A 27,905-nucleotide genomic window follows, 5' to 3' on the forward strand; every position below is an offset into this window, starting at 1 on the left:
GTCTGCTATCCCTTTAAGTAAAATGTACTTGAGTAAAAGTACAAAAGTATTGTCATCAAAATGTACCAAAAGTACTAATTTTAAAATGTCAAAAAAACGTTTGAAAATAGCAGATGTACAAGCTCGCAATGCGTCACATCGTGAGCTTGTAGATAGGCTATTTTCAAATGTCCAAAATGTATATGTATATAGAGCTGAAGTAGTCACTGTATGTTTTGTAATAATAATCAGAATCTACAAAGTAACTAAAGTTTTCAAATAAATGTAGTGGAGTTAAGCATAGAAAGCATAGAAAAGGCCTAAATGGGTTAAGTACACTAAATGTATGTATTCAATGTTTGCCACGCGGCGCACATTGAGTCATTGGGTCTGATGAGCACGCTCTCCACTGTGTATTCCACTAATGTGAACGTCTAGAAGAGATCAGTCGGTTTCTAATATTACAAACCACTGGACACTTAGAAGCACCAATTGTTTTACGCTTTCCTATGAATATTTCACATTTTGTGAATCCATAATCTACGATCCACCGCCTCGCCATCCCTCCATAGGCAAGACCTTGGTTATTATCCATATCTCACCATTTATTAAGTTAAAATATGGATATTTGTGTTTGCTGTACTGCACTAAAGTTCAATTTGCAACCTCTCTACTCTTCATAAATATGCTCAATAGTTCTCTTAAATCTTATCCAATTATTTATTGACAAAATAAATAATGTATTATGTTGAGGTGCCATGGGCACCACCAGCCAAAAGTAATAAAGTGCTTCAGAAATGGAACTGGTACAGAGCAATAAGACTATCCTTCCCTCCCTCTGTGTGTTTACCATCCGTCGCCAATTGTTCACTAGCGTTTTTTCTATCGGCATACTTTGTTTCTAATTTTCTGTGCGGGTATCTGGCTGGCCAGCCAAGTTGGGGCCGTCCTACTAATTTCTTTGCGATCTGTCTGCCCAGCTGGGCGGCAGGCAGTCGTGCCAGCGAGGAAAGTGTGTGTGTGTGTGTGTGTGTGTGTGAGTGTGGGTGTTCTCTCATAATTTTCTTCGCGCAAAAGATTCCCGATGTTCTATTTTCCCTACTTATGATTCTTACATTTTGTCTTTTTATCCGTATATTTTATCTGCTGTGAGTACACATGCAATTGTGCATGCATTCCTTACTGAGTATTACTTACTTACTTGTAAGAGTGTGCTGCCAGGCGCAGATACCCTCATTCTGTGCACGCACGAGCACACAGGCACAGACACAGGAGTGTGTGTGCCTGTGTGCGCGTGCGTGCATGTGTGCATGCGTGTATGTACGTGCATGTGTGTTTGTGTCTCTACATGCCAGTTCGCCAGTGACGGCACTCCAAACACTGGGGCAGCCCTTAATTATAGCCTGCCTGGTGTCCAAGTCCAGATGGCCATAACTGGCCTAGAGATGGCTGTATCTACTCTATCTGTATTGTATGTGTGTGTGCATGCCTGCTACTCAGAAACTGCATGCGTCTCCATTTCCCTACGGCATATCTCTCTCTACGGGGTCCAACTGGCTGTATTTTGTGTGTGGGTTCCGTCTGAATTTGCTTTGCTGTATCTGTTCTTTCTCTTGAACAAACTCCTTGCATTTTTTCACATCCATCAATTGAGTTGACAGTGTTAAATATTCACTTTACTGCCAGCGTTTTTACTCATCTTTCAAGATCCACCGTTTTTATTTTTTCCCTTTTCAACGCGACTGTAAACAAATGATGTCCCGTCTCTCTTCTTTCCACCTGAAAAAACAAACAAAAAACAATATAGTAACCGTGATCTGCCATTCTTTTGTTATTAGCAGTTGAATATGGCTTGTTTTCACCAAAAACGCAATCTGGGGGGGGGGGGGGGGGGGGAATAAATCGGAGATAGAAGCATTTTTATAAATCCCGTTAGTGTTTGAGTGGATGGTCTGGAGTTTTTGTTTGGATCATGTGATTTCAGGGGTATTCTTCTCTAGCCTCGTGTAGCGATACTAATATCACTGTGTGGATATTAGTCTCGTCCCTCTCACTGTTAGATTGCTTTCTGCATTGTCCCTCTAGTGCAGTGGTTCCCAAACAATTGTACACTGAGTTACATGTACATGAGTTAAATGTACACTGAGTTACGTACATGTACACGAGTTAAATGTACACTGAGTTAATACAGACCCATAAGGGTCCATTTGGTTCCTATAACTATCATTTAGCTGGGGACCCCCTGGAACTCATTCAAGTACCCCTAGGGGTCCCCGGACCCCACTTTGGGAACTGCTCTAGTGTAATCACTGAAAACACCAGATGTTCTATACATGGCAGTCAAGCGGTGGGTTTGAGATGACGTAGATCTACAGCGTTGGCAGTATAGGGCTGTCAGTTCCCCTCTATATTCCCATTAGAATTTCAATGCTTTATTATTAAAAAATAAAAAAGATACTCTTAAAGAATTGGCAGTGACATAATACTGCATTGATGTTGGTATGGTCCTTTTAACTAGAGTGTGTGTGCATTTAGCTAAATAATGTGTGTTAACTCCCACTATTCCAAAAGTAATTGTTAGGCAAACATTATCCACAGCCTACAGAGGGTAAATTCTTTGCAGGGCTCCGGTTCCTCAACCTCCACGCGTCAGAGGAGGTCAAACGTCACGAGGAACGGCGATAACTAAATGTCTGTCATGTTTAAACAGGGTGACGTGTTGACCGGCTCAATAATCCATTAGCTCAGAAGTGCATAAATGCATCAGAGAATGACACGCAGATAACCGCTAACTCCACCACCTCAATATACAATATCTAATGTCAGAATGTCACAACACCAACTTTGATGAGGCAGTATTGCATCGTTTAAAAAATACGTTTTATTAATTTCCTTAAAACGTATATTTCATTTCCTGAAAAATGAACATTTCAGAGTTATGAGGTTTCCTCCGGACAGCAGTGCCCCCCTGCCCCCCTGCCCATCCATCTCCCTGCCTCTCTGAGTTTCTCTCAATGTCTCTTGACATCTTACTGCTACTTTGTAAGGCAGATTCTTTACGTGAATAAATCTCTCTCTCTCTCTCTCTCTCTCTCTCTCTCTCTCTCTCTCTCTCTCTCTCTCTCTCTCTCTCTCTCTCTTCTTTACGTGAATAAATCTCTCTCTCTCTCTCTCTCTCTCTCTCTCTCTCTCTCTCTCTCTCTCTCTCTCTAGGATAACGACGTTGATGCCATCCATCCTGGTTATGGTTTCCTGTCAGAGCGTGCAGACTTCGCCCAGGCCTGTTTGGACGCGGGAGTCATGTTTGTCGGGCCCACCCCAGAGGTGGTGCGCAAGATGGGGGACAAAGTGGAGGCTCGCTCCCTGGCCATCAGCGCAGGTATATAGGGAACTACAGTGATGGGCTGTGTGTGATGGAGGCGTGAAAAAAGTCCATCTTTTCTCCAGCTGGTGAAGGACAAGAACAAAACAAAATACTAGTTTCACTCTTTTATTCCAAAATCTTGCATTGAACTTTGAAAATAGCTGATCTACAATTGTGACACGTTGTGAGCTTGTAGATCTGCTATTTTGCCCTGGAATAGGGACGCTAGGGTCCATGTGGTTAGATTTGTTATTGATGGGGTGCTGTGATCTTTGTACTTTTTCTGTTTTGTATGTGTAAGGAGTTAACATTATTCTAATATAGTCAGAGGATATGAATACAATCTGGGAATACATTTCTTACCAAGAATTTTCTTCACCAATGTGTTTGTAAAGGTGTCTACTAACACATCCCACATTGGTTTATATTCAACCACCCTAGGGGAATTTTTGACAGCTGCTGAAAGTTGGGGTCAACAACCAATATATGGCAAAATGTTCTAAATTTCATTATGGCATTGTGACATGTCAAACTAGGGGGTTTTCATGATTCTGAATCCAGAATTTTGCACGAAAAACACTCCTTGGACTATAAACGGCCATAGCCGTCATCACAAATGTGATGAGCCGTACATTTGGGCAAGTGGCTATGGTCGAATTTAGCCCAAGGAGTGTTTTTTGTGCAAAACTAATGCTTGGAATGGGTTCAGAGTCATGAAAACCCCCTAGTTTGACCCCTAGTTTGGCCATAGACCCCCTAGTTTGGCCAGTGTTTTTCGTGCAAAACTAATGCTTGGAATGGATTCGGAATCATGAAAAAACCCTAATTTGACACGTAACATGCTACATGAAAATTAGAACATTTTGCCTTATATTGGTTGTTGATGGTACCCCAACTTTCAGCAGCTGTCACAAATTCTCCTAGGGTGGTTGAATATAAACCAATGTGGGATATGTTAGTAGACACCTTTACCAACACATTGGTGAAGAAAATTCTTTGTAAGAAATGTATCCCCAGATTTGACATTATACTGATAATATTCCCTGACTAATAGACCCTCAGGTGGTTAGAATATTCAAATATGTCTTCCCGGTGTATTTTTGAGTGGTGCTAGCCACGCCTATAGACAGCTATGGGTGTCCCTGGCTGTGTCTGTCTGTCCGTCAGAGTACGGAAATAGCGTTGACCACCAAGTGCGCGCGCACACACACACACACACACACACACACACACACACACACACACACACACACACACACACACACAGGCCAGGGAGACAGTACAGTACAGTACAGTACAGACTGGTCAGATTTGTTTTCTTCCTGAAATCTGAAAGCCTTTGAGTCAAAAGGCCCAATTTTTCATAACCCTAACCCGTACTAAGGTGAACTTATGGTGGATGTGGTCACATAAAAACGTCATTGTAACACTTTTTGTACACTTAAAGTATAATCATAGTACCTGATGATCATGTTTTAGGCCGGGGATCCCATCTTTAACGTTTTCTCCCCAGCACTTTCTCCTTTTCTGACCTCTGCTCTTTTTTTATTTCTCTCTGTCTCTCTCTCTCTCTCTCTCTGTGTCTCTCTGTGTCTCTCTGTGTCTCTCTCTGTGTGTCCAGGTGTGCCAGTGGTCCCAGGAACAGACGGTCCTCTAGAAAGTCTCAGTGAGGCCAAGCTGTTTGCCGAAGCTGTAGGCTTCCCCATCATCTTCAAAGCGGCATACGGCGGAGGAGGAAGAGGAATGAGGGTGGTCAGAGAGTATGAGGTGAGCAGAGACCTCCTGACGAATACATGTGACCAACTGACCACTTGAGACCAGGTTCTACAAATGTCTTCTAAACCATTTAGACCTGAGAACGATTCTACAAATGCCTTCTAAATTCTGACAGGTTTTCTGAAAAACCCATGTTTCCATGTCAGTGGTTCTCAAGCATTTTCATGTCAAGTACCCTCAAAAATATATGTAATTGGCCACCGACCCCCATCTGAAAATATGTTGTTCCAGGGACCCCATAGAAGCAAAGATTTGACTTAAAACGTTTGCTCTGAAAGAAATATTCAAAGATTTGCACCACATTTTCAAGAACTACAATGGCTATCGCTAATATCTTGGATTCTTCTTTTTGGGTCAAAACAAGCCAGATGTGCGCCTCATTTCTCAAACGATACGATCCTCGCTTACAAAAAGTATGTTTTGGGTGGATCAAATGACATTTGCGGCAGCCGTTAAATAGGGGATTTTTTACTCCCTGACTAAAAGTTTCTGGCCAAAACAAAATATTGTGTTGTAATCTGAAATGGAGCTTTTCATTCCACTGGTCGTCTCTTGGGTTTGTCCCAGGGGGTCTTGTGAAGAGCACGTCTTTTATGTCAGGCCCACTTATGAGTTAATCTAGTTTTTCCATCAACACAAAGGAAACCCCAGGTGGTTACACGAGCCTGCCGGTTATGATGTGAATGTGCTCATCAACTAATGCCAGTGTAGACTCACACGTCGGTCTCTAAACAGATTGTGTGGCGGGGCCACCACACAGTCATGACCAGCGAGTCGTAGGGAAGTGCCGATGAGACATTACAATTTAGGCATTTAGCAGACGCTCTTAATCCAGAGCGATTTACATTAAGCAAGAACAGAAACGCATGGCAATACATCACATACATAAAAAGTAGTTATCATGAAACATGCGTAAGCTAAGAACGTAACAGTGGGATATCTCTATAATTAAACTATACATATAAACTATACATACTGTATATACTATACTATGCTATACATCTACATAAAATGCTATCTAAGTCTACAAAAAGTGCTTTCTAAGGGGCTATGGTAAGTGCCGATATCGATATTCAATATAATTAATTGCTGTTATGGCCGATAACCGATATTACCGATGTCGATATGATCTCATTCTGTATTGAAAAATTATAATAATTTTGTCCATTCTGAAAAATACAGGGTTTCTGCACTGCAGGCTTAGGCAAGTCAGATTTAACTTAAATACCTTTTATATTTAATATTGTGAGCTTGTAGATCTGTTCAAGCTGTTACTTTGGGCTTGTTTATCTGTAAAGACAGACAGATTAATCGGACCGATTTATTAATCGGTCTGATTGATTAATCAAACCAATGCCGATTTAATCTAAAAACGACTAAAATCGTCCGATACTGATGTGTTTGCCGATTAATCTCCCATCACTACCAGCGACCACACTATGATTTTTAGTAGGCGGCCGCGAATAGGCCAAGACAAGGTAAAAGACTGCAAAAAATTATAATAATAAATAAAGAAAACAACACAAATCACAAAAATTTCAGACGCGCGCACGTGTGCACTGTGCACGGGTCCGACACAGGCAAGCACGGTGCACGAGCGTGCATGTGTGAAAGCTCCCTCCCACGCCATCAGTGTCTGGTTAGGGGAAACACTCCTAAACAGGTCATCAACAGGGCTCCATCAGAGCCATCAGCGTCTGGTTAGGGAAACACTCCTAAACAGGTCATCAACAGGGCTCCCTCAGCGTCTGGTTAGGGGAAACACTCCTAAACAGGTCATCAACAGGGCTCCATCAGAGCCATCAGCGTCTGGTTAGGGAAACACTCCTAAATATGTCATCAACAGGGCTCCCTCAGCGTCTGGTTAGGGGAAACACTCCTAAACAGGTCATCAACAGGGTCTGGTTAGGGGAAACACTCCTAAACAGGTCATCAACAGGGCTCCATCAGCGTCTGGTTAGAAACACTCCTAAACAGGTCTTCAACAGGGTCTGGTTAGGGGAAACACTCGTAAACAGGTCATCAACAGGACTCCATCAGTGTCTGGTTAGGGGAAACACTCCTAAACAGGTCATCAACGGGGCTCCCTCAGCGTCTGGTTAGGGGAAACACTCCTAAACAAGTCATCAACAGGGTCTGGTTAGGGGAAACACTCCTAAACAGGTCATCAACAGGGCTCCATCAGCGTCTGGTTAGAAACACTCCTAAACAGGTCATCAACAGGGCTCCATCAGCGTCTGGTTAGAAACACTCCTAAACAGGTCATCAACAGGGCTCCATCAGCGCCTGGTTAGGGGAAACACTCCTAAACAGGTCATCAACAGGGCTCCCTCAGAGGTCTGGTTAGGGGAAACATTCCTAAACAGGTCATCAACAGGGCTCCATCAGCGTCTGGTTAGGGGAAACATTCCTAAACAGGTCATCAACAGGGCTCCATCAGCGTCTGGTTAGGGGAAACATTCCTAAACAGGTCATCAACAGGGCTCCATCAGCGTCTGGTTAGGGGAAACACTCCTAAACAGGTCATCAACAGGGCTCCATCAGTGTCTGGTTAGGGGAAACACTCCTAAACAGGTCATCAACAGGGCTCCATCAGAGCCATCAGCGTCTGGTTATAAACACTCCTAAACAGGTCATCAACAGGGTCTGGTTAGGGGAAACACTCGTAAACAGGTCATCAACAGGGCTCCATCAGTGTCTGGTTAGGGGAAACACTCCTAAACAGGTCATCAACAGGGCTCCATCAGAGTTACTATATGGGGGGACGGGTGCCAAATCTTTGTGTGACAGGGTTATTCTTTTCACATTAACCAGTTGAACCTTAACATCCCTATTCTGAGGGAAACATTTGCAGAAAATAGCCAATCTATAAGCTCATTGTGAGCTTGTGGATTGGCTGTGTTCGGCAAATTGGTTTTGTGAAGATGGAAAAATGAAGTACGGAGTCAATGGTCAAATTGAGTGTTGACACTGATAGCCAATTAAGCTAGCATGAAATCAATGAAAATGACAAACCAATTTTATACAATATTTAGTGTGTGTGTGGGGGGGGTCCTTTGCCTGAAAAACGTTGAAGACCCCTGATCTAAACGTCAATCGCCCTGCTTCAGGTGCTGAAACTGGGTGGAAACTATTAGTTGTTAAAAAATATACCCCTGCGTTGCAGAACCATTGCAAAGGCTTTGGGAGGTCACAGGATTGTTTTCCAAAGCCGTAGCCGTAGGTGTATATATTTATCAGAGGCTGTTTTCGCCTCTGTTTGCAACCACCTTGCATTTATTTAAGTCCCCAGACATATAGGTAGGCAGATATCTGATCATCTCGCAATGCGAGACAAATGAAGTACAAGCGTGGAATTTTAACAGCTTGCTCCAATGACTGAAACCCTTATCCAGCACTTTGAGCTCCCATCCAAACATTGCGCCTGTGTGTCTGCATCTCTTTGCTTCCATTTTCAACGTCATTACGGTAATTTTCTGTTTGTTCAGGAATCATGGTGAAATGACCAGAGAATGTGAAACGGTACCTCTTATCTCACTGCCTGCCCAACACCTCTGTGTGTTTCCCCCATCTGCCCCCGAAATTACCCCTGGAACTTTTTCTTTTGAGGGCTAATGAAAGTTACATGTATGGTGTGTGCGATATGAATTGTGAGATTACAATAATGACAGTAATCCTTAATCACATTCAAGGGCAATGTATCAGACAGTACCCATGATGTGCTCTATATATATATATATATATATATATATATATATATATATATATATATATAAAATCTTAAAAGAAGGAGTGTTTGCAACTGCGATTCGTGTGCTTCCTTTATCTCAACTCGTTGCACAATGCATGTCGGGTATCGTCCCGCTATCCCATCGTGTCAAATGCTCTTGAGGAATTAATTAACATGGGTGCCAATTATCACTACCTAATGGTACTAATTAGTATGTGTCTCTGACGCTCCGTTTACAGTACAGCTGAATGACGTCTATAAATAAATCAGTTGTACTCCTCATTCTCCAGGAGAAACCTGACAAATGAAAGCTAGATTTGGTTTACTTTAAGTTTACTTTCACAAAAATGATATGATGGAACACAGACGGGTGTCTGCTGTCTGTAATTTAGCAGCTGTGTGTAAGAATAATAAAATAAAAGGCTTATTGGATTTGTCACCCGATAGTGATTAGATAACGGGTGCCTTAATAAAGGGGAATAAACTACCAAATTGCATAACACAAAGTCTAATGGCGACACAGGAAGAGGTTATAACAAATTCACATGAGAAATCATGGAATCAATGGAAGCAAATCTAAACATCAACCTGGGTACTAGCAAATAGGTAAAGTACTTGCACACCATCCCGGGTTCAATTAACGGCCTCCAGTTTGGCCGGGTGATCCAACACAATTGACCTTTTTGCAAAAGCAACACCCACTTTATATTAGTTACCGTTGCTACTGTAGGGCTGTCAAACTGCGCGGGTTTATTAATGGTAGCTATAATTCCCAAACCATAGTTCTCGGGGAGTGCTTGTTTTGCTTCACTCACCATCATCCTAAAAGCCTGCCATCCAAGTTGCTAAACGTGGTAGTTGGGGAGGGTTATTGCATGAGGCAAAACGAGTGCTCCCTGCATTGGGGCGGGTTGTGAGGATGACAAGGGGATGGCTTGCACAAGAGGGAAAAATGACCACATTACAGCTTGTAACATACCGCATTATATTTTCTCCATGGACGAAGCAGTTTTATACTCTCTATGAGTTATGAACGTTAGACCCACCCACTGTATACAGTGCTGGAATGGTGGGTTCCAGAATGAATTATGTCCAACCGTGCGTCGACATAATTTTGCCTCTGAGATTCCATCATTTCTGGCGACGGACAGTCGGACACAGTGGACAGACTTTGTGCTATCACTCTCCATGAATTAATTTCCATCTGGTTGTGTTTGCAGATTCTTAGAAAGGCTTTATAGAGGCTAGCCTCTTCAGTCAACCTTTTTTAAGAACCATGGTAACACAATGTGACTCATGTGTACAGGAAATCTTAAACCTTGAACTGTAATAATAACTAGTAATAAAACCCATTTAGACCTGAGGACGATTCTACAAATGCTTTGTAAATCCCGACAGTTTTCTGAAAACCCTATGTTTCTATGTCAGTCGTTCTCAAACATTTCCATCTCAAGGACCCCCACAAATATATGCATTAGGCCGCCGACCCCCATCTGAAAATATGTTGTTCCAGGGACCCCTCAGAAGCAAAGATTTGAGTTAAAAAGTTTAGCTCTGAAAGAATATATACTGTATTCAAAGATTTGCACCACATTTTCACTATCTTTCGCGGTGCCGCGTTATGAGCTTGTAGATCTGCTTTTTTTCCAATAGCTAAAGTATAACATAATGCTTAGAACACCAAAAGGGGTTCCCAACCTGAATGGGTTAAGAACATGGCCCTGAAACACTCGGTCCGAGCAGCCAAGACATCGGGACCTAATGGTCGTTTTTGGTGTTTTCAATCTGTCAGGAACTTGAGGAGAACTACCAGCGTGCCTACTCAGAAGCCCTAACAGCCTTCGGGAATGGAGCTCTGTTCGTAGAGAAGTTCATCGAGAAGCCGAGACACATTGAAGTCCAGATCCTCGGTGAGTATTATGTCCTCTCTCTGCCTTGGTATGCATATGTCTGTCTGTGGGCATATTGTTTGTGCTGCATTTAGTGCATGTCTGCCTGGATGGCTGGCTTGACACTTGTATTGTGACCTGTGTGTGTTTGTGTTGAGTCAGTGTTGAGTGTACGTTATTTCACTGGTGGAAACTAAACTAAAACTAAGTTATGATGACTAAAATGAAAGGGATAGTTCCGATTTTTTTAACTTAATGTGGCCGGGTGAGTGAAGACGAGTAGGGTGGGCTGTATGAAATACCATTAATTGATTGCCCGTGGAGTCTCGTGGTGGGAGTTCTGCTCTGGTTTTGGTCAATATTAAGTAGTTCCGGTCATTTTGTGGGGGGCACTGGGGCCACACAGTGAAAGTAAATTAATTCACAAAACTAACGTCATTTGTATTGTTGACCTATTTCTAAAATATTAGCACAACTTTCGTTCAACTTTGACCCCTCTATCACATGGAACTATTTTTGGGCGCAAAAACATAGTTCCGTGAGATAGAGGGGTAAAAAATGAACAGAAGTTGCACTAATATTTTATAAATATGTCAACAATACAAATTATGTTATTTTTGTGTCAACAATAAATAAAGTAAAAGACACAAGTAATTTTACAAAAAATATATACTGTTATCGAGGTACTTGACTTTTACAGATTGTGTATGCATGATATTTTACTCTTCGTGTCCCTGTACTGTGTGTGTGTGTGTGTGTGTGTGTGTGTGTGTGTTTGTGTGTGTGTGTGCGCGCATTTCATTGGGATGTCTCTGGGTGCATGGCCGTCTCCTTGGTGGTCTGTATGCATCGCTGTACTCATAAATCTACATACGTTCCAGAGCGTTGTGTCTCTCAGGTGTTCATTCCTGTATGTGTGAGTGCGTGCGTGTGGTTGCTTGCTTTCCTTGTGATTGCGCCAGCAAATGTGCATTTGGGGCTCATGTACTACCACCAGTGTGCCTGTAATGCATGCTGTGTCTGTAATATTCATTCTGTGTTTAATGCATACTGTGTGTGTGTGTGTGTGTGTTCATGCATGCTGGTGGTGTGTGTTGGGAGATGTTGATTAATTGATTGTCTGCAGGGTATGCCAGGGATCTTGCGTATTATCTGAATTACCTGTTAAAAGTCACGTCACTCTCTCTCATCCCCCCCCCCCCCCCCACACACACACACACACACACACACACACACACTCCTCAACCCTCCCTCCCTCGCTCCTTCTGTTCCCTCTCTATGCCTCCTTCCTCTTTCGCACTTGGCTTGATTTTCACCTCCTTCCCTCCCCCCTCCCCCCTTCCTCCTCCTCCTCCACCCCCCCCCCTTCTGTCATCACTCTTCATCGACTTCATTTCTATTCTCACTCCACCTCTCTTTTTCTCACCTGACGCCCCCCCACCCACCTCTCTCTTCCTCTCTTCCCACAACTAATTCTCTCTGTCTTTTTCTCTCTCTCTCTCTAGGTGATAAGTATGGTAATGTCATCCACCTCTACGAGAGAGACTGTTCCATTCAGCGCAGACACCAAAAGGTGAAGTTATTAACTCAATGGAATCGCAACGTTTCCATTTTTGTTTCATACATCGTTATTTGAGATTATCTTTAGGATGACCTTTCTGCCTAATTAAGGGTGTGTGTGTGTGTGTGTGTGTGTGTGTGTGTGTGTGTGTGTGTGTGTGTGTGTGTGTGTGTGTGTGTGTGCGGAAGGTCAGCCGCATCACAATGAAAAGGTCATGTTAAAAACAAGACTGGCATTTTTTTTTTTTTTTTTAACTTATTATCTGAACATTGAAAACCAATAGGACTGCATCTTCGTGTTGTGAATGTCAAACTCACTGAGTCACTGCTTTACTGTCAGCAGTTCCAGTGCAAAACGATGTTGATTTCGTCGACTAATACATTATACTATATAACGAAAAATGTTCGTTAACTATCTTTTTTCACTGATGAAAACTAAGTGTAAACTAAACGGAAACTAAGCTATGATGACTAAAACTAAGACTAAATATATTGACAATTTTGTCAACAAATAAAAACTAGACTAAAATGTTAGGAAGGGACTATAGTGGACAAGAGATCCAGTGTAAGTAAAAGACACAAGCCATTTTACACTTGGTAGCATGCTGAAAATAGCCGATCTACAAGCTCACAACGCGTCGTGTTGTGTCGATCTAAGGGTTCGAAGTTTGTCGCATCTTTACCTATAACTGCACTATTCTGCCTTTTATAGTGCCACCAGAAGGCCGATTATGTGAAACAATTTTTTTTAATATTAGTACTTTTCCAAATATCACACAAATCGGTACACATGATCTTTATAGTCATGGGATCAAGACGGCGGATCTGTGTGATTTATTTATTTTTATTTGTTCTATCTTGATTGGCTAAGACTGACATCTAAAGTTTGCAGGAGTGGCCCATTTCATGATCCAAGTGCTGTGAAACTTTGCATGCACATTTCCAACACGTTTTACTACCTTTTCTTTATTGCTTTTGACAATACAAAGTGAAGTACAAACAAGATGTCAAAAGTACTTTTCTTTTTTTTCCTGGGCTCTACACACCCTCCGCCAACCTGGGGAGAGCAACGGACTTGAACTCATGCTTCCTTCATGCACGAGTGTCCAAGTTGCTCCTTTAGGGAAATGTATTCTATAAATCAGCCAATACAAAATTACTGTGAGAGTTTGCCACAGTGGACGACTGATTTCAATAATTTGGAAGAACGCTACTTTCGGTTATTTTAACATTAAAGATTATTTTAAGTGGTCAAACTAATCGTAGAATACATGTTCAGAAGCATCTTTCATAAAACCCATTAGGGTTACAGATATATTTCAATAAAAGCAAAGGTTAAAGCCCCAATTGGCCATTTCTTCAAGTAGAACCGCAAGAACGTAATGGCTTTAGAACGACCATAAAACCACCACCATTTTACATTTCGTGCCACTTATTTAGGAACGTGTGTGTGTGTGTGTGTGTGTGTGTGGGGGGGACGACGACGACGACTCCTTTCATGCTGTTTCACAAAATCACAGATTAGGACCCGACGAGATGTTTCAGTCGTGAGATTTTATTTTTGCTTTATTCCATGGATACTATGATAATGAATTATCGCCCATCGTCTGGCAGTCTTTTAATCAGTTTAACAATGCTTTCATCAGGGCAAGCTGACAGTATCACCTGTCATATTCCATTAATGTACAATGCACAACATACTCCATTACAATGCACCACTACACTGCTATTATAATCGTATATTTCATCACTTTCCCTTGCCATCTTTAATGAGATTACAACTGATAATCATGTTAGCCGCGCCGTTCGCTCAGACGCGGTTTTCTCTTTGATGTCCTTTTAATCCTAATCTGCCCATGTCCTTAATCGGAGATCTTTCTGAATATCAGAACAAGCATAGTTTCTTGTTAAGAAAAGTATTTCAAACGGCGGGTACGTTTTTCTCTAGGCAGCTTCCAAGTGGCGTTTCTTTTTTATTTATTTTTAGGTTTAAATGTGATTTTTATATAATTTCAATTAAAACTAAGTTTCAGGAATCAATTATCTGTCTTGGATAGATTGATCTTGTCTGTTATTGTGCAGCTAATCAGATAAGCCACCAGAAAAAAGAATAAACGTCTTCCAAAAGGGTCAGTCAGTCAGTGTAATTAAAAGTTAATACTTTAATATACTTATTACTTACTAGAGTCAACTAAAAGTCTCATCTTGTAGTCACCCAAATGTAATAATATGTACACGAAAACCTGAGCTAGTTAACTACTTAACACCCCGGGCAACATAAACGGAGTTCTCCATCCTATCAAATAGTAACGCCCAGTGCTCAGGAGGGAGATTGATAAAAGGACGGAGATTTATTGATATCAAAACCCGAAAACAGATCACATTGCTCCACAGACAACATACTACTAGCATAAATTAGGGTATCGATATACACTGTAATGTAACACATGCGGAACTGTTCTGACATTTACAACTGTTTGCAGGTTGTGGAGATTGCGCCTGCTACCAATTTGGATCCCAAGCTGAGAGCCAGACTGCACGCCGACTCCGTTACCCTGGCCAAGCAGGTACACACACACACACTCACACTCACACTCACGTGCACACACAAGCAAGCGAAGCGCGTGCTACTTTCTCATGTCTGAGAATTACACCAGGGATTTCACACATTTTGTTCTTTTGGTCACTCAGCGATTGGACACAAGTCAAAATGTTGTGCACCATGTTTGTTTTGCCATGCATTTGAGTTGTCAGATTACAGTTTATTGGATAAACATGTCGGGTGAAATCGGGATTCTCACGATTCTAGATAATTCGACACAAATTGCATCATGAATACTGTACCTACTGTATATGACTAGTTGACATCACTATTCACTCCCATTAAGACCTGAGGCCGATTCTACAAATCCCATCTAGATCAGATGTTTTAGAACTACTGATCCCCCCCCCCCCCTGTGCCTTATGACCTGACATCACCTGAAAGCACCATTGGTCCCAGCTTACTGTAGACATGTACAGTACTGCTTCTTAGCCCGTGTGTGTGTGTGTGTGTGTGTGTGTGTGTGTGTGTGTGCGTGTGTGTGTGTGTGTGTGTGTGTGTGTGCGTGTGCGTGCGCGCTCGCGTGCGTGTCATTTTCTATGCCAATATTGATTTGTAGAGCAGCATTCCGAGCACTCTCGGAGGCTAGACTTTGATTTTGGTCTCTCTAACATTTTTCCCAGAAACTCATTTTAGGATGTAAAACAACAAACAAGATAATGAAAGGTTAGCATTTTCAGGGCAGTTTACAACCTGGGTTTGACAATAAGTTTCATGTACGTAGCTTTCATGCAGAGGAGGCTTATTGGGTTGCAAATACAAATATAATTGCATTGCTCCAGCATGTGTGTTGTAGAATCTGCCAGATGGATTTCTCCCCTGAGATCTGGACAAGCTAAATGTCCTGTCGGTGGAATGACAGTGAAAGGTTGCAGTGGTGGAAAATAACACAGTACTGTACTTGAGTGAACGTTTTAGGTATTCTTTACTTTACTGCAGTGTTGATTTCGTCGACTAAAACCAAGATGAAAGATGTTCATCGACTACCTTTTTTCACTGAGGAAAACTACATTGAAACCAAATGAAAACTAAGCTACGATGGCTAAAACTAAGACTAAATATACTGACAATTTCGTCAACAAATAAAAACTAGACTAAAATGTTAGGAAGGGACTAGTGGACAAGATATCCAGTGTAAGTAATTTTACACTTGGTTGCATGCTGAAAATAGCAGATCTACAAGCTTGTATATCGGCTATTTTCAGAAAGTGTCAAATCTGTCATTACGACGGCATCAAGGCCCGACAAAATACATTTTAGTCTACTAAATCAGCCGTAGATTTAGTCAACTAAAATCTTATATTTAGTCGACTAAAACTAGACTAACACTGAGACATTCCTGGTGACTAAAATATGATTAAAACTAAATGAAAACTATTCAAAAGACTTTGACTAAAACTATAATCAAAACTTGCTGCCAAAAACAACACTGCTTTACTGGAGTATATCCACTGCAGAGTAGACCTTCTAACTGCAAATACAGCAGTGAAAATGGATTTAGCAAATGATCCATGAGATTTGAACTTTTGCTCATGTCATATCATATCAAATATAAGATTTTAGTCGACTAAATCCACGGTTCATTTCGTCAACAAAACTGTATTTTTGCAGACTTTGATTTTACACTTTTTTGGATGCTGAAAATAGCCGATCATCAAACGCATAACCAAGCAACCAAATATAAAATGGCTTGTGTTTTAGTTCTACTGGATCTCTTCTCCACCAGTCCCCCCCGCTAACATTTTATTTTATTTGTAGACGAAATTGTCTATTATTTAGTCTTAGTTTTAATCTTCATAGCTTAGTTTTTGAGTGGTGCAACCACTTCTATATAGACAGCTACAGTATGTGTGTCCCTGGGTCCCTGGGTTTGTCTGTCCAGGACGAAAATAGCGATATAGCGTTTGTCATTTGGTTTTTGTCGGTGATAAAGTGGTTGTCGATGAACATGTCCGGTCATAGTTTTAGTTGATTAAATGAACACTGCTGGGGGCACTAGAACAACGTGCCCTTTGGGTGTTTGTCTCCCCCCTCCACACCACCCCTCACCGCCGCCGCAGCGGTCGACTGCACAGCTCGGATCGATCGGAGGGAGATATTGCAAAAAAATGTAATGACATCTGTGTGGCTGGCTGGAGCTACTCTGTCCTGTGCCAGTGTAGCATTAAATTATATCCTCTCCTACGTATAAAGATGACTACCCTCTGGTAAATGACCTTTTTTAGCTAATGGCCCAAGTGTGGAATTGCTATAGCAGTAGAGATTTGCTACCGTGATGACCTTGATAACACGGATACTGAAATGGTGGTCTGTGTGTGTGTGTGTGTGTGTGTGTGTGTGTGTGTGGCAGAGGGCATGGTTACAGCTGTAGTTGTAGTAACGGTGTTTTTACTCCATAGTAATCTAACCATGACATCACCCAGCGTGTCGGCTTAGAATTGACCAATCCTGTTTTCTCGTAGAATAATTTAAATGCCTCTGTTTGTGATATAATCTGTTATTGGAGGTGTGTGTGTGCATGCATGTGCATGAATGTTGTTGAGTTGTTTTTTGCTGTTGTCCTCCACTAGAATTTCGCCGCCCTTCTGGCGGCTCATCCTAGTTACGTTGCTGCGCAATTGGAAGAAGGAAATTGCGGAATTTGACAGCCTCCACTTCATGTTTCTGTGTTTTTAAGCCCAGTATTGTGCCCTTCACATGTAGTAATTACGGCTACATGTTGCAGACACACGCACGCCCTGGGTAAATAGTATGTGTACTGTACACACACACACACGCACACACACACGCACGCACGCGTTTTGCACACGCGTTTTGCACACACACAGTCACGTTACGTCCACTCACTCGATGCGATACAGAAATCCTGTTGCTAAACAGCAATCTTGCCCTGAGCTAATGTGACGCGCGGGTCTAGGATTGTGAAAGGGATGTATTGTGGCTTAATGAGAGAGAATGATGGAGATTATGTCCTCTGAAATAACAAATGTATGGAAGTGACACACGCGTGCGCGCACACAGGCAAGGCAACTAGCTGCTTTTCAGTCAGGGGTTCACCAGGGGTCTCTCATTGTCGCTATTCTTTCAGCCTTACTCTCTCATTACCTCTCACCTTCACTTACCCGCCCTGCGTTTCTCTAAACACCACCCACTCTTTTCACCCACTCTATTCTCACTCTCCGATACTGTATATAACGTATATAACGCCAGCTTTCATATTCCTGCCATGTGCTGTGATTGCGTTTCACTTTGTGTTGGTCCCTATGGTGGAATTCCTCCATTGGAGAGCTGAGCCCCGGCTCTCACTGCAGCAGGTGCATGCGGTATTGAATCCTTTTCCCTAAGCGGCAATGAATGGACCTAAACTTTGTTACTTTTATTAGAGTGCAGTGTGTCTGAGGGAGAGAGAGGGCTTGGCTTGTGCTTTGTTGTTTTGCTATCTTGTTGGCTCCCACTTCTTTCCTCACTAAAATAGAAATCACCATGGACGTTGTGTTGTTTTCTAATAAACCAAAGTCTCACTCTGCATGTCGCACGCACGCACGCACGCACGCACGCACGCACGCACGCACGCACGCACGCACGCACGCACGCACGCACGCACGCACGCACTTTTCTGTTGTGTTCCTCCGATTTTTTAAGTGTTCTTGGTTTCCTACTGTAGTTTTTTTTTGTAGTATTGTTCCTAGTGTTTCCTGTCTGCCTTGTTACCGTTTGCCTGCCTTGTCTAACCTTCCACCTTGCCCTATTAGTTCCTCAGCCTATCCCAGTGTTGATTTTCAGTTGAGCTCACCTGTGTCCTTATGTGTGTATTTATACCCCCCTGATCCCAGTGTTTCCTTGCTAGTTTCATTGTTGCAGGTTACGTGTCTCTTGTCTTGACACCTAGTGTGATTCCAGTCTTTTTGTTTGTATTTCTAGTTTTTGATCCATTAAACATTTTTGAACCGACCAGCTCTGCCCCAGTGCCTCTGCCTCCTCCTGCATTTGGGTCCTACAAGCTCTCCTGACTTGAACCGTGACAGCATGTGTACGCTTTGGCATTTGCAGTCTTTTATCTTTTTAGCCTTTTTAGCCTTCAGCTAAAAAGCTCTGCAAGTGCTTTGGTGATCTAGTGCCGATCTCCATGCACATAACACCACATAACACCACCTTCAGATCCTGGAATTTGGGGAGCGGCCCAACACTTCAGGCTTTCCTGTACTTTTCTGTTTTTTGTTACTGAAAACAAGTGTCACTTTTTTACACTTCTTTCCATTGTAAAAAATCAATCTGAATGGCATTTATATAACACATTTATATAACACCTTTGCAAATGCCCTCCTTTCTCACTGACAATGTTCTGACTATTTACTGACAATCCACTGTCTTGCTATTGGCATGACGTGTGAAGTTCTCAAATGGCACATCTGTAGGCCTACATAACACTACAGTAGATGGCTATGGCTACAAACAATTACAGGCTTCAGAGGGAGAGTCAGATGTGCAGAAAGCTCTTCTGCCGTAAACCCATAAGAACTGAGGCCGATTCTTACAACCCAAATCAGTAGTTCTTTCAAGATAAAATAATATAAAATATAATAATAATGCTCCAAATTAGAAGATGTACATTGTACAAGCTTGCAGCGTGCCACAAAGCGATGCACTCTGTGAGCTTGTGTACATCTGCTATTTTTGAATAGCCAATGCTGAAAGGACATTGGTAAAGCCGCTGGCCGACTGTCAGCATTCCAGGCCGCGTCTTCGAAGCATGTGTGCACTGTAGCCCAGCTGGCAGGACTGTTTACAGACATGTTCAATCTCTCCCTCTCCAAAGAGATAGTCCCCTCGGGCAAGTTGTCCATCGTGGTTCCCTTTCCCCCCAAGCACTCTTAACGGTAGCGTGCCTGAATGAATGGAGGCCGCTCAGACTTACTCCAAAGGCCAGTAAGTGATGGACTGGCCAGAGAGACTACAGTACTGTACAAGGTCAGGACCCATGGCAATTTGTTTATTGCCTTGCTCTGCACACTGCACAGGGGAAGGACATACGGTTGCTATGTGCAGACTCTGCATTCAACAACATAGTCACTACCAGATGAAATACAAAAAGCTTAAAGCTAAAAGAAACGGCCATAGCCGTCATCACAAAAGTGATGAGGTCATCACATTAGTAAAAGTGTCTATGGTCATTTCTATCCCAAGGAGTGTTTTTCATGCAAAACAAATGCTTGCAATCAAACCTAGTTTGACCCGTCACATGCTACTTAAAGCAGAATAAAAAATTGCCTGCATATACTAGTGTAGGTTGTTAACGGTACCCCAACTTTCAGCAGCTGTCACAAAGTTTCCCAAGGGAGTTTGGTTGGAACAAATTGAGAGGTGATAGTAGACACCTTTATGAACACATTTGTGGCAAGCATTTATTTTGCAGATTGTAAACAAATTTGGCTAACTTTCCCTAACTGACTTTCCCCACACACACACACACAATTCAATTTCAATTCAAAGGGCTTTATTGGCATGAGAAAAACATACGTTTACATTGCCAAAGCACAATACAACAATACAATCAAAACAAAAATGATGTACTTCTGAAAGTCAGAATCTTCAATGAATCAATGTCTATGTACCAAGATCACTCGATGCAGATAGTGCAGGAATTCACACAATGATTAGTCTTTAGGGTGGTTGTGTTCCGTTTGATATCCTTCTCCAATCACAGCGGCTCACAGATCTTGCTGCTGTGTTGTTTGCACATTGTTGTATTTCACCCAGCCTCATGTTTTCAAAATCTCCGTGGGTGATTTGTAATCTGTGGGAAGTATGTGTCTCTCTCTCTCTGATGTCTTGGTACAATGGACATATGGTTAGGAAGTGTAGCTCGGTTTCCACTTCATAGTCTGTCTTCTCTCGGGATACAGGTCTGCCTATGACGGCCTTTCTCGATCGCAAGACTGTGCTCACTGAGTCTGTACCTAGTTAAGATATTCTTTGTTTTGGTTCGGTCACGGTGCTCAGGCATTCTGCCACGGTGTATTCTCTGTTTAGGGCCAGATAGCATTCTAGTTTACTTTTGTGTTGCTTCTTTCCAATGTGTCAGATAGTTTTCCTTTTGCCGTTTTATAATTTGGCTTAGTCCAGTTCCAGGGCCAGCTGGCTGAGGGGGCATCTCTCTAGAGTTTTGTTGTGTGTCCGGGTCACTTTCTTTTAGGTGGTTGTAGAATTTAAGCTTTTTTATTTTGATTATGAGTGGGTATCTTCCGGCATGCATTATTTGGTGTTTTTCCCTGGGTTCCGGGGAATGGATTCGCATAATTCTGTGTGTAGGGTCTCAATTTGGTGTTTATCCCATTTTTCAGGGTCATGGTTTGCTAATAGAGGGAAATTGGTTCTATCAAAGAGTCCAGTATTTTAAACCAGGTTTTAATTGGGATGTCTATTTTGATGTTTCTTTTGATTTTCAGACACACACACACACACACACACACACACACACACACACACACACACACACACACACACACACACACACACACACACACACACACACACACACACACACACACACACACACACACACACACACACACACACACACACACACACACACACACACACGCACGCACGCACGCACCCACGCGAGCACTCACTCACTCACTCACTCACTCACTCACTCACTCACTCACTCACTCACTCACACACTCACACTCACTCACTCACTCACTCACTCACTCACTCACTCTGCCTCTCTCTCGCATACTGTATACACTTTCACGTTCCACTGTGTCTTAATAATGGTTCAATAGTACTTGACAGTAAAATGTTGAGTGTTAATTAATCTCCAGAGATAAATTAACACTCAGGGTTCTACTGTGTAGCACTCTATTCCCCATCCGTATTGTCATTGCTTGTCCTCCACTATCTATGACGCGATCTGAGGCTTTCGATGAAACTGTGCCGTCTTTGAACCCACCGGAGGCTCTCTGGCACTTCCTGATAGCATGATGTCCTAGAAAGCAATGTTGCCTGGCAACACCAACACTTCAGGAAGTTACAGAATACTTCTGTAAAAGCAGGATAACTGAGTTCAAAGTGGAATAGATAGGGGTGGGGGTGGGGGCAGGATCTGGCAATAGCATTAGAGATGTTGTTGTTTACTGTCCCAATTTAGAAAACTAAGTAATACCCTCCCAATCCGGAGGCTGTTTCCATAGACTGAACTTGAGAGCAGCTTTGAAGGCAACACAAAAATAAATAAAAATAAATCCAGTGTTGAGGCCCTTTTTTGTTTGGTCGGATTGAGCACAAACTCTACACTGGAAAGAGTGGGTCGATGAGCAGAGTCAACATCTCCCACCGGCTTCACTCCATTCTATTAGTGGTCAAGTTAACTACTGGTGGAAAAAGTACTCAATCGTTTTACTTAAGTAAAAGTATCAATACTGCAATGTGGAACTACTCTGTTACAAGTAAAAGTCCAGAATTAAATACTCACTTGAGTAAAAGTACAAAGGTATTGGCATCAAAATGTACTTAAAGTACCAAAAGTAAAAGTACTCATTATGCAGAATGTCCCATTTCAAGTTTCCAAATGTATAGAAATCATTTGAAAATAGCAGATGCATTGTGACGCATTGTGAGCTTGTAGATCTGCTATTTTCAAATAGCCAAAATGTATATTGGGCTGAAGTGGTTGATGTACGTTTTGTAATAATAATACAAATCTACAAAGTAACTAGTAGTAACAAAAGTTTTCAAATAAATGTAGTGGTGTAAAAGTAAAAGTACTGGAAATACTCAAGTAAAGTACAAATACCATGTGTATTTAAGTATAGTACGTAAGTAAATGCACTATTACATTCCACCACTGTTAACAACAGTAACATTGTGATGTTCATTGCGCAATATCCTTTTTGCGCCAGACTAAAAAAAGGTTTTCCTACTTAAACTGAACCCAAACGACTGTCGTCGTTCCCCAGCAGACTTAGCAATGGCTGATCTTTACCTCTGGTCAATTTGGGCAGAATTTCGGGGTTTTCAAAATATTTGACATCTGACCGTGAATCGTGGGTGGCAGTAAAAGTGTTTTAATGGGCTCATGAATAGTGGATATGAAAGAACGCCAACTAAACATTAATCATTGTATTATTGCATGAAGTCATGTGCCGAGACATATTTCCCATGAAATGCAGCGACGGTAATTGGAAGTGTAATTGGAGGGTCATCTACCACATACAGTATGTTTGCCATGTCTAAATTATCTCTACATTTGTTTGACCACGCGGGAGGAAAGGGAAGCAGGCATACTGTATGTGTGGAATAGTCAAGTGTTTATGCTAGGTCTGTCAATCTCTTCACTTATATGTACTGTATGTATACTGTAGGTTCCCTTAGGATTGTGGAAAGTCGGATGGAGTAGCTGTATGCGCTGTGAGGCGATGTTTTTAGTAATTGAACCATGTGTGTGTGTGTGTGTGTCTGAGATGATTGAACATTCTGCTGCAGGTTCTATGCCTCACCCACTCAGCTTGTGTATTTTTAGAGGAATGGAAACATATATTTTGGTTGAAATTAGAATACCTATTTAGAAGCTATGCCTGAAAACAACTGTGCTTGCCTCCATGAAGCAGGTGTCTGAGGACAGACAGGAACCTCATTTGAGGCTTCAGTATGTGTATGTGCTAGTTTGTTTATTTGCATGTGTTGTGCACGTGGGAGGGAGGGTGACGCAGAAATGCACGCAGAGCTCCCAGAACTTGTGTAGTAGAGTTCTCAAATACTTTAGCTATTGAAAAATAGCAGATCTACGAGCTTGTACTGTACTTCTGCTATTTTTGAAAAATCGTGAAAATGTGGCGCAAATCTTTAAGTATATATTCTTTCATAGCCAATATCTTTTTACTAAAATCTTTGCTTCTGGGGGGTCCCCAGAACAACATATTTTCAGATGGGGGTCGGCGGCCTATTACATATAATCTTGGGGGTCCTTGAGAACGACTGACAACTGTTAGCATTTAGAAGGCATTTGTATAATCGTCCTCAGGTCTAAATGGGTTAAAGTACAGTAAAATCCTCAGTGCTAATTTAACTCACTTACATGTTATTTTGCCTCCATTTTTGCACTCCCAGAGTTAATTAACACTTGATTTAGTTTGGGGCAACCCAATAGCCGAATGGTTAGGGTACGTATCGTTATACCACATGGGCACAAAATACCTTATTTTATTTTTTTCAATTAATTTTTATTGAAGGGAGAACAGACAAAAGAAACAACTAACAAGACTATACGGAAAGAAAAAGACAAAAAGTAAAAGAAAAAAAGGCTTTCCCACTTTTTCCACTTTTCCCACTTTTTATAGAATTTATCCTCTTGTAGTCTAAGTATGAATGTTAGTTTTTCCATAGCATACAGTTCCTCAATAATCCATTGATCTTTCGTTGGTGGGTCCTGTTGGCACCAGCGTCGTGTGATTGCTTTTTTACTTGATGCTAAGAGGATCTTGATTAAATATTTATCATGTATTAGAAACTCTTCAGGGATATTTCCCAACAGTAGAAAAGAAACAGACAGAGGTATCTCAAAACACAGAATGGTCTCCAAGGTGGAGTGGATATCCTGCCAGTATTTCTGAATTTTAGGACAAGACCAGAAAATATGAGCGTGGCCCGCCCCCTTGTGGCCACACTGTCTCCAGCATGACTGATCTGTTTTCAGTTGTCTTGACTTAATTTTGGGTGTAATAAAAAATCTCGTTAGGTTCTTCCAACAGAATTCTCTCCACATTCTTGAGTTGGTGGATGTAATTTGTGTTTTGCACATGTTTGCCCATTCTTCTGATGTGATGGTAATCTCCAACTCTTTTTCCCAATTAGTTTTAATGTACTCTGTGGAGTTGGCCCTAGCTGAAACCAGGGCATTATATGTACTGGACACTACTCTTTTGGACTCATGCTTATATGCCTGAATAAAAACCTGTATGAGATCGTTTGAGGCCACCGGCTCGGATGCTTTCACCTCCCCCATGAAGTACTCCCGTATCTGGAGGTATCTAAAAAAGTCCTTGTTATCTATGCACATACACATGCACATACACATGCACATATTTTTCAATTGTTCAAAGTTCAATAACACATTGCCTTTCATGGCAGTACTGTAAGAGGAAAAACCATACCGAGCCCATCGCCTGAAAGTTTGATCGTACACACCAGGCTTAAAATCTGGATCGTAAGCGGGCCACCTCAACACCCAGATTGTCCTCTCCATTTTTAACTGTTTCACGACTTTGAACCATGTATTTAAAGTAAATATTGTGAATGGGTCTAAAATGTCATAGTATGACTTAGCCTGGTCTTTGTTCCCAATTAAAGACTGAATAGGGATGTTGATTGATTTAATTTCCAAAGCATTCCATTTAGCCTCGCATTTATCATCACACCAACATATTAAAGGTCTTAATTGTGACGCATAATAGTAATCCCTCAAATTTGGAAGGGATAGTCCCCCTCTTTCTTTAGGGAGTTGTAAAGTTTGGAATCTGATTCTCGTTTTTTTTCCGTTCCAAATAAATCTAGATATAATTTTGTAATTTGCTTATAGAGTTTAGATAGGTCCTTAGTCAACCTTATTCCGAGATATTTAAAAAATACCTTCTTCTTTTTTTCTTTTTTTTTTCAATTTTTTTTCAATTTTCTTTTATTGTTTTTTTGAAGGGACAGACAGTAGGCTGACAGGAAACGGGAGAGAGATGGGGGGATGACATGCAGTAAAGGCCGTGTCGGGCTCGGGAGTCGAACCCGCGGCACACTGCGACTGGATTACCAGTCGGTTGCCCAGACGGTTACGCCACCGCCTGGGCCAAAATACCTTCTTCTTAAGCATACATTTGTCCCTGGTTTAATTCCTAGCCAGACAGACTGTTTGCTGTCTCTGTCTCCTGCTCTCTCTCTGACCTTCCTATCTCACTCTTGCTACAGCTATTGAAAGAAAGCTGGAAAACAAGCCGAAAATAAACCCCACCGGATTTTCTGTGCATTCTCAGCCAAAGGGGAAGAAATCCCACGTTTGTCTTTGTCATAACTGTATGCTTGTGTGCGCGTGCGTCTCTGTGCCTCGGCCACAATAGACTGTATATATGTGTGATATTGTGTCTTTCACTCTGAATGTCCCAACTGTGTCAAAGTGATGTGCGTGCCCGTGCCTGTCAATATGAAGGGGTGTTAAATGCAGAATTAGTGTCGCCGTCAATCACCATAGCGACGGTGAGCAATATGACATGCTCTTGCCCGTCAAGTTATGTCCTTTGTAAGACTGCATTTGTGCGCACGTGACACACACACACACACACACACACACACACACACACACACACACACACACACACACACACACACACACACACACACAGAGAGAATAGAACACTGACCCAAAATCTAGTTTGTATTTATAACACACACACACACACACACACACTCTCTTTCACTCTACGGGGGGGCTAAGTAATTCAGATTGACATTTCGTTCCCCAAGGAGGTCAGTGTGCTGTAAACATTCTTACTGTTTTTGAGGCATGTCGTGTCCCATTTTCTCCTCAAAACCAGCACTTCTTGAGCCCTGAAAGGATCATTTAATATTCCAGCACAAGAATCAGCGTTTATAAATGTGGCACGTCAAAAGGGTTCCCTACATTTGATGTGTGTGACTGTGTGTGTGTGCATGCACACACACACACACACACACGTGTGCATTTCCTGTACCCGTGTGCCTGTTAGAAACTGAACCAAGACAGTTACTTTTCATGCAGTTTCCCCCCCTCCTTTTCTATAATTTACTTAATTTACTCCTCTGTCTCACTCTTTCTGCCCTCGTTAATTCACTTGGTTTTCGCTGCCTCCTGCTTTATCGATACAGCCGTCAAAACATGACAGTTTGTAGCTAACTTACCAGACGTTTACAAATCGACAAAGACCCTATTGATTCGGTTGACGCGGAAGGTTGCTAATTTGGTTTTGAAGCGACATTACCGGTGTCTGGAACGATTGATGGAATGAGTGAGTAAAATGTATCAAAGTCAATTGAATAATGGGATTAGTGATGTATGATGCATGATGGCACTTTACAAAACGCATAACATTAACGCACACGTTCACACCAGACAGCCATGCAAGGCTATAGTCTTACATATTTAGACATGAGGTCCGGAGGAGCCAGTGATTGCATCGGGAACCTTCTGATTCCATAAAACCTCCCAATCTATACACCCTGCCAGTGCCATCCTTACAACTTCACCAATTATGTGAAAGGTTAGACTTCCGGGCAAACATATTAACCCATTTAGGCCTGACGTCGAAATTTAAAAAATGTCCGACAGTGTTGTGAAATACCTCATGTTTCTGTATCAGTGGTGCTCAATATTTCATGTCAAGGACCACCAAAATGATATGTAATTGGCCACCGACCCCCATCTGAAAATATGTTGTTGCAGGAACCCCTCAGAAGCAAAGATTTCACGATTTTTCTAAAATAGCAGACCTACAAGCTCGCAGCAGGCCACCTGGTGGCACACTACGAGCTTGTAGATCTGCTATTTTTCAATAGCTAAATTGTAAATAACACCAAAAAGGGTTCCTGCCCCAAAATGGGTTCATGGGGATCTTGAGCATCTGCCAATACCGATTTTTTCCCCCCGATATTTATACATTATAGAACATGTTTTTGCCATATCACAATAGTACAATATCCCAAATCACAGACGATGTCCTGTCTAATATCATTATATGGATATAATATTGATACCAGAGATGTCCCGGTCACGTTTTTTGGCTCCCGATCCCATTCCGATCATTTGAAAATGACGTGATCGGCCCCGATTTCCGATCACCCGACCTCCGATCGGGACAACCCAAATATTAACCCATTAACACCTGAGGCCTTATGACATCCTCAACTTGTGACAGGAGCAGTCCCTATTGACTGAAAGAACATACCATTATACAAATAAACAAAATATGTAAGGCGTTCTTTATT

General features: G+C 41.9%; 1 protein-coding gene across 1 annotated transcript in view; it reads left to right on the forward strand.

Moving 5' to 3' along the window:
• LOC310875852 (pyruvate carboxylase, mitochondrial-like) overlaps window positions 1–27,905 on the forward strand; it is a 427,358-nt gene that overhangs the window by 29,018 nt on the left and 370,435 nt on the right. The window contains exons 5-9 of the mRNA XM_083789259.1: window positions 3,193–3,358; window positions 4,965–5,110; window positions 10,642–10,759; window positions 12,244–12,311; window positions 14,782–14,865. Of these exons, the coding sequence (XP_083645385.1) occupies window positions 3,193–3,358; window positions 4,965–5,110; window positions 10,642–10,759; window positions 12,244–12,311; window positions 14,782–14,865 (582 nt within the window). The remainder of the gene's footprint in view (window positions 1–3,192; window positions 3,359–4,964; window positions 5,111–10,641; window positions 10,760–12,243; window positions 12,312–14,781; window positions 14,866–27,905) is intronic.

This window comes from Protomyctophum parallelum, assembly GCF_964188405.1.
Source record: "Protomyctophum parallelum genome assembly, chromosome: 18".
Lineage (NCBI taxonomy): Eukaryota > Metazoa > Chordata > Actinopteri > Myctophiformes > Myctophidae > Protomyctophum > Protomyctophum parallelum.